Source organism: Apus apus, chromosome 1, assembly GCF_020740795.1.
Source record: "Apus apus isolate bApuApu2 chromosome 1, bApuApu2.pri.cur, whole genome shotgun sequence".
NCBI lineage: Eukaryota > Metazoa > Chordata > Aves > Apodiformes > Apodidae > Apus > Apus apus.
Genome location: NC_067282.1, coordinates 526,979 through 533,728, shown reverse-complemented (window position 1 = coordinate 533,728; position 6,750 = coordinate 526,979). Strand labels below are relative to the sequence as shown.

The following is a 6,750-nucleotide window of genomic DNA, read 5'->3' as shown; positions in this document are numbered from 1 at the left end:
ATGGGCAGGGACACCTCCCAGCAGCCCAGGCTGCTCCAAGCCCCATCCAACCTGCCCTTCAACACTGCCAGGGATGGGGCAGCCACAGCTTCCCTGGGCAACCTGGGCCAGGCTCTCCCCACCCTCACAGCCCAGAATTTCTCCCTCACATCTCAGCTCCAGCTCCCTCTGCCAGCTGGAAACCCTTCCCCCTGCTCCCAGCCCTCCCTGCCCTTGTCCAAGCCCCTCCCCAGCTTTCCTGGAGCCCCTTCAGGCCCTGGAAGGTGCTCTCAGGTCTCCCTGGAGCCTTCTCTTCTCCAGGCTCAACACCCCAACTCTCCCAGCCTGGCTCCAGAGCAGAGCTGCTCCAGCCCTCCCAGCATCTCCAGGGCCTCCTCTGGCCTCTCTCCAACAGCTCCGTGTCCTTCCTGTGCTGGGGACCCCAGAGCTGCTCCCAGCCCTGCAGGGGGGTCTCAGCAGAGCAGAGCAGAGGGGACAATCCCCTCCCTGGCCCTGCTGCTCACGCTGCTGGTGACACAGCCCAGGACACGGGTGGGTTTGATGAGTCACATTGAGCTTCTCCTCACTCAACACCCCCAGGTCCTTCCCTGTGTTCTCTTTGCATGGAATTACAGAACATTCGGGCTGGAAGGGCCCTCAGAGGTCACCAAGTTCCAACAACCTGGTTGCAGTTTCCTCCCTGTTCTGTCGGGAAGGTGGGATGTTCCTGGGTGGGACCCACCCCCCTGCGCGGGGAAACGTGCCGGGGTGGAAGGAACTCGGCCCGGGTGGGGCAGCAGCCCCGGGAGAGCAGAGCTGGATCCTGGAGATGGGAATGGTGGGATGAGGCCTGGCTGAGCACGGCCTCCCATGGACTGTCACATTGGATCTCAATCCAATTGATAATCCAATTAATCCAATTAACCAGCCCCTGCCAGCCCTTTGCCTGCGTTGGCCTTTCCCTCTTCCTGTGGCTCGGAATGTCTCCACATTCCTGATGGGACAACAATGGCTGCTGGACAGGGAACCTTCTTCTCTCCCCTTCTGAACTCCCAGGGAAACGCTCTGGGACAGGGATCCAGCAGGGATCCTGCTCAGGGCTGATGAACCCCCCCTGCTCCCAGGCGTGATTCCCATACCGGGGCTGTGGGACCGACACAGGAAAAGTGTTTGTTCCTGGCCAAGAACCCAGGAGCTGGTCTGAGCAGGAGGATTTGGGGATGTGATTGGCAACAAGGAGGAGTGAAGTGTCCCCGGGGTGTGGCAGGGAGGGGACAGTGCTCTGGGGTTTGTGCCAGGGCTGGATGCTCCGGCGCAATCCTGAGGGTCTCAGGCGGGAGGTGGGGCTGGGGGAGCCAGGTCGTGGAATCATGGAATGGTTTGGGTGGGAAGGGCCTTAAATCCCATCCATGGGCAGGGACACCTCCCAGCAGCCCAGGCTGCTCCAAGCCCCATCCAACCTGCCCTTCAGGGCTCCCAGGGTCCATCCCACCCGTGTCCTGCAGCAGCAGGAGGGCCCCGCGGCGCTGCTGGACCCGGCGGTTCTGGTTGGGCAGGATCCCAGTCCCGGCACCTTTGGAGCCACCTGGGACACAAGGCCCTGCTCTGCCTGTTCCCCTCTGCTTGGCTTGGTTAGTCAAGTTGATTAATTAATGCAGCTCAGGGCCGAGCACCTGGTGGTGCCAGATCTGCTCCTGGTTTGTGGAGCAGGAACCGAGCAGAAATAATCGGCGCAACTCGAGGCTGCTCCACGGAAGCTTCTCCCAAAGTCCTCCCCACACCCTCAGTCCCTCACCACCAACCCTGGGGTTCCTTTTTCCCTGAACACCAGGTTTCCAAAGTGCTTTGCAGGGCATTTCCAGCCCCGAGCTGGGAAAACTTCCCTGGAGCAGCCGGGGATGCCAAGAGCAGCAGGACCGGGAGGTCCCACCAGCACGGATCCCCCAGAGCTGGGCCAGCCCAGCAGTGGGACTGGGAATGACCAGATCCCACCAGCACGGATCCCCCAGAGCTGGGCCAGCCCAGCAGTGGGACTGGGAATGACCAGATCCCACCAGCACGGATCCCCCAGAGCTGGGCCAGCCCAGCAGTGGGACTGGGAATGACCAGATCCCACCAGCACGGATCCCCCAGAGCTGGGCCAGCCCAGCAGTGGGACTGGGAATGACCAGATCCCACCAGCATGGATCCCCCAGGGCTGGGCCAGCCCAGCAACAGGCTCGGGAGCAGCTGGACCAGCCCCCAACTCCCTGGGGAGACCCTGCAGCTTCCATCGGGGGGTTCCCCATTCCTGGTGACCTTCACCCAGCTGCTCCCACTGGGATCAGGCAGATCCAGAGCTCCAAGCTAATTCCTGAGGACTTGGAGGAGCTGCTGATTTCAGTGCCCTGCGGGGCAACCAGGGACTGGCTGGGGATGGGGAACGAGGATTCCAGAGGTTTGGAATATCAGCAGCACAGCTTCCCCCTCAGAAGCACTGACAGGAGGGGGGTCCTGTGCTCGCTGCCCTCGGCTGCTGAGGCCCCAGCCCCCCAGTCTGACAGGGCACTGGGGGTCACCACTGCCCCTGCTGCACCAAGAGGCTGGATCTGATTCCCACGAGAGCAATTCCAGCAGCTCCGACCTGCAGGGGCACGGGGGAGGGTCAGGTGGGCACCCCAGGAATGCAGATCCAGCTGGGAAGTGAGTCAGTGCCATGGGAACAGGCCCCCTTTCCTGCACCCCAGACCCCACAATTTGGGAATCTCTGGCCACTTCCCTCACCCAAACCTTCATTTCCAGACTGAAAACCTGGAATCCGGGAACCAACAGCCCAGGAATTCCCTCGGGTTCCCCTCCCGTGTCCCCAGGTGTTCACTGCAGGTGACACGGGGGATGTTTTTACAAGACCTTTATTCCTGCCACCTCCACCCATCCCCTCAAAACTTCTGGAACTGCTTCTTGGTCCCAGCTGCCTTGGTGACCTTCAGCACGTTGAACCGCACGGTCTTGCTGAGGGGGCGACACTCGCCCACGGTCACGATGTCCCCGATCTGCACGTCCCTGCAACGGCCCCGCCAGCACCTCAGCGCCTCCCAGGGCCTCCCAGGGCTGCCCAGCACCTCCCAGCGCCTCCCAGCACCTCCCAGGGCCTCCCAGCACCTCCCAGGGCCTCCCAGCACCTCCCAGGGCTGCCCAGCACCTCCCAGCGCCTCCCAGCACCTCCCAGGGCCTCCCAGCACCTCCCAGCGCCTCCCAGGGCCGCCCAGCACCTCCCAGGGCCTCCCCCAGCTCCACAGGGACAAGAGCACGGGGAGCACCCCCAGGCAGCAGGATTCCTGGTGCTCCTGGGAAGCCATGCTCTGAAACCAGGGAGGAGACCAGAACCCACCCGGCCCCGCTGGCCTAGGGGTGTCCCTGACACGTCAACCTTGGGGCCTCCCTCCTGGTCCCTCCTCTACCCCCTCCTGGTCCCTCCTCTACCCCTCCTGGTCCCTCTTCTACCCCCTCCTGGTCCCTCTTCTACCCCCTCCTGGTCCCTCTTCTACCCCCTCCTGGTCCCTCTTCTACCCCCTCCTGGTGCCTCCTCTACCCCTCCTGGTCCCTCTTCTACCCCTCCTGGTGCCTCCTCTACCCCCTCCTGGTCCCTCCTCTACCCCCTCCTGGTCCCTCCTCTACCCCCTCCTGGTCCCTCCTCGACCTTCTGATCCTTTATCAACTTTCTGGTCCCTCCTCAATGTTTCTATCCTTTCTCACGGCTTTGATCCCCTCTCAACACCTGAGGACCCCTCTCCTCAACACCTGGGGGCCCCTCTCCTCAACACCTGGGGGCCCCTCTCCTCAACACCTGGGGGCCCCTCTCCTCAACACTCAGGCCCCCCCCTGCCCCACTCCCACGCTCAGCTCCAGCAGGACCTGCCCAGCCCCTGCCCCACGGTTCAGCAGCTGCCACTGGCGGTGTCAGCAGCCCCCCTGGGGGGGTCTCTGCAGACCATCGTGAGATCAGACATCATCACCGTGGGGCTCTGGGGGTGGGGGGGACCAGCAGGGAGGGGTCACCTGAAGCAGGGGGAGAGGTGCACAGACATGTTCTTGTGGCGCTTCTCGAAGCGGTTGTACTTGCGGATGTAGTGCAGGTAATCGCGGCGGATGACGATGGTTCTCTGCATCTTCATCTTGGTCACCACCCCTGGGGCAGGACAGGGGGGGCAGGGGGGCAACAGGGGGACAGGGGGCAGGGGTGAGGACCTGCCAGCACCTGCCCCCAGACCCGGGCTGTCACCGCGGGGACACGGGGGTGTTGGGAGGGGGGGACGAGGGGGTTCCTGGTGCTGGGGGCACCACCCCCCGGCTGGAAACCAGGTGGCAGCTCTGATCATGATTCAAGTGGCCATTAAAAAACCTTAAAGTTGTGGTTTTGATAAATTAGTAACAATCGTGGCATCCCAGGCTGGTGTGAGTTGGAGGGGACCTTGAAGCCCACCCGGTGCCAACCCCCTGGCAAGGACACCTCCCACCTCCCCGGGGAGAAACAGATATAAATAAAGTGTAACATAAATAACAGACTCTTTAATCACCCTGATAATGGAGTGAACTGGGACCTCAGTCCCAAAACACTTTCCCCCTCCAGGCCCCAACACTAATTCCTAACATTTTTTAAATTTTCATTCTTTCTCCTGTGTTGTCAAGACCCCCAACCCCCCCCAGCCCAACACCTGGGGCACATCTGGGCACGGGTCCCTTTGCTGGGCATCAGCAGCACCAAGAGGTGAGTTGTCCTCACAGCCCCTCACCCGGGGCTGGGCAGACCATCGTGAGAGAGACATCACTGCAGCGCCAGGACCCGCGGCCCGGGGGGCCCCACAGCTCCCGGGGGGCCCCACAGCTCCCGGGGGGCCCCACAGCTCCCGGGGGGCCCCACAGCTCCCAGGATCCCCCTTCAAACCCCTCCACGGGGTTACACCCCCAGCCTCATTCCCTGAGGACCCTCCCAACTCACCCGACAGGATCCGGCCACGGATGGAGACGTTCCCAGTGAAGGGACATTTCTTGTCAATGTAGGTGCCCTCGATGGCCTGGAGGGAAAACCAGAGTCACCAGTTGGAGGGACCCCCCTGCAGGGCTGGGAACAGCTCTGGGGTCCCCAGCACAGGAAGGACACGGAGCTGTTGGAGAGAGGCCAGAGGAGGCCCCGGAGATGCTGGGAGGGCTGGAGCAGCTCTGCTCTGGAGCCAGGCTGGGAGAGCACGGTGTTGAGCCTGGAGAAGAGAAGGCTCCAGGGAGAGCTGAGAGCACCTTCCAGGGCCTGAAGGGGCTCCAGGAAAGCTGGGGAGGGGCTTGGGACAAGGGCAGGGAGGGCTGGGAGCAGGGGGAAGGGTTTCCAGCTGGCAGAGGGAGCTGGAGCTGAGATGGGAGGGAGAAATTCTGGGCTGTGAGGGTGGGGGAGAGCCTGGCCCAGGTTGCCCAGGGAAGCTGTGGCTGCCCCATCCCTGGCAGTGTTGAAGGGCAGGTTGGATGGGGCTTGGAGCAGCCTGGGCTGCTGGGAGGTGTCCCTGCCCATGCAGGGGGGGCACTGGGTGGGCTTTGAGGTCCCTTCCAGCCAAATGTTTCTGTGACTCTATCAGACAAACAGCTCTGGCAGCTCCAGGGCTCAGAGCCCCATCGACACACACGTGGGGGGGGGAGGGGCAGCCCATCCTCACCTCCTTGGGAGTCTTGAAGCCCAGCCCGATGTTTTTGTAGTACCGGGGCAGCTTCTCCTTGCCGCCCTCCCCCAGCAGCACCCGCTTCTTGTTCTGGAAGATGGTGGGCTGCTTCTGGTAGGCGCGCTCCGTCTGGGGGGATGGAGGAGGGATCAGCGGCGGCCCCGGGAGGCTCCCGCGCCCCCCTCCCCGGGCCCGGCGCCTCGGAACGAGCCCCCCCTCCCTCCCAGGCCGGGCCGCGGTGGCCCAGAGACCCCCCCCAAACCCCCAAACCCGAGGGGCCTCACAGAGACCCCCCCCCCCCGGCCCGAGCGGCCCCGCCCGCCCCCCGGGCCCCCCCCCCCGCGCCCCGCGGCGGCTGCTGCGGCCCCCGGGCCTGGGCCTGGGGGGTTCGGGGGGTTCGGGGGGTTCGGGGCCCGGAGCCCCCACCTGCGTGTCCGCCATCTTGGAGCGCGCGGAGGGAAAGGCCGCCGGAAATGGCGGGAGGGGCGCGGCCAGCGCCGGAAGTGACGACACGGGGCGGGGCGGGGCGGCCGCCATCTTGAGGCAGCGGGAGGGGCCGGGGGGACCTCCCGGTACCGGGACATGGGGGGGGGCACGGGGGGGCTGGGGGGGGTGGCGGGGAAGGGCCCCGGAGCTGGGGAAGGGGCTGGAGCAGAAGGAGAAGGGGCTGGAGAACTTGTGAGGAGCAGCTGAGGGAGCTGGGGGTGTCCAGCCTGGAGCAAAGGAGGCTGAGGGGAGACCTGCTGGCTCTGCAGCTCCTGAGAGGAGGTTGGAGCCAGGGGGGTCGGGCTCTGCTCCCCAGGAACAAGCGACAGGACCAGAGGGAACGGCCTCAAGTTGTGCCAGGGGAGGCTGAGGTTGGATCTGGGGAACAATTCCTTCCTGGCAAGGGTTGTCAGGGCCTGGCCCAGGCTGCCCAGGGCAGGGGGGAGTCCCCATCCCTGGAGGGGTTTCCAAGCCCTGGAGATGGTGCTGAGGGACACGGGGCAGGGGTGGCCTGGGCAGGGCTGGGGGGAACACAATCTCGGGCTGGTTCGGGTGGGAAGGGACCTCATTGGGCTGGGACAGGGCTGGTTTGCTGGAGACA

The 6,750-nt window shown here is 64.5% G+C and overlaps 1 protein-coding gene and 2 non-coding genes across 3 annotated transcripts; all 3 read right to left on the bottom strand.

The window, feature by feature from the left end:
* Window positions 1-2,854: 2,854 nt before the first annotated feature.
* On the bottom strand, window positions 2,855-6,154 carry RPS11 (ribosomal protein S11). Its single transcript, XM_051608807.1, has 5 exons — window positions 6,090-6,154; window positions 5,661-5,792; window positions 4,958-5,033; window positions 4,018-4,147; window positions 2,855-3,021 (listed from the first exon to the last, which is right to left on the bottom strand). Exons 1-5 carry the CDS (start codon window positions 6,102-6,104, stop codon window positions 2,898-2,900), a joined length of 477 nt encoding a protein of 158 aa, XP_051464767.1. The 5' UTR covers window positions 6,105-6,154; the 3' UTR covers window positions 2,855-2,897.
* Window positions 3,888-3,976, bottom strand: LOC127380301 (small nucleolar RNA SNORD35). The gene has a single exon (XR_007888462.1). It is a non-coding gene; the product is annotated as a small nucleolar RNA SNORD35 (small nucleolar RNA).
* On the bottom strand, window positions 4,702-4,791 carry LOC127380302 (small nucleolar RNA SNORD35). Its single transcript, XR_007888463.1, has one exon. It is a non-coding gene; the product is annotated as a small nucleolar RNA SNORD35 (small nucleolar RNA).
* Window positions 6,155-6,750: the final 596 nt, after the last annotated feature.

Bases quoted from the DNA above. Each gene is read 5' to 3' on its own strand.
- RPS11 (XM_051608807.1), bottom strand. The intron at 5,034-5,660 runs GTGAGGATGGGC...TTTTCCCTCCAG, and splicing joins GCTTCAAGACTCCCAAGGAG to GCCATCGAGGGCACCTACAT. The intron at 3,022-4,017 runs GTGACCCCTCCC...GGGCCGTTGCAG, and splicing joins CACCTCTCCCCCTGCTTCAG to GGACGTGCAGATCGGGGACA.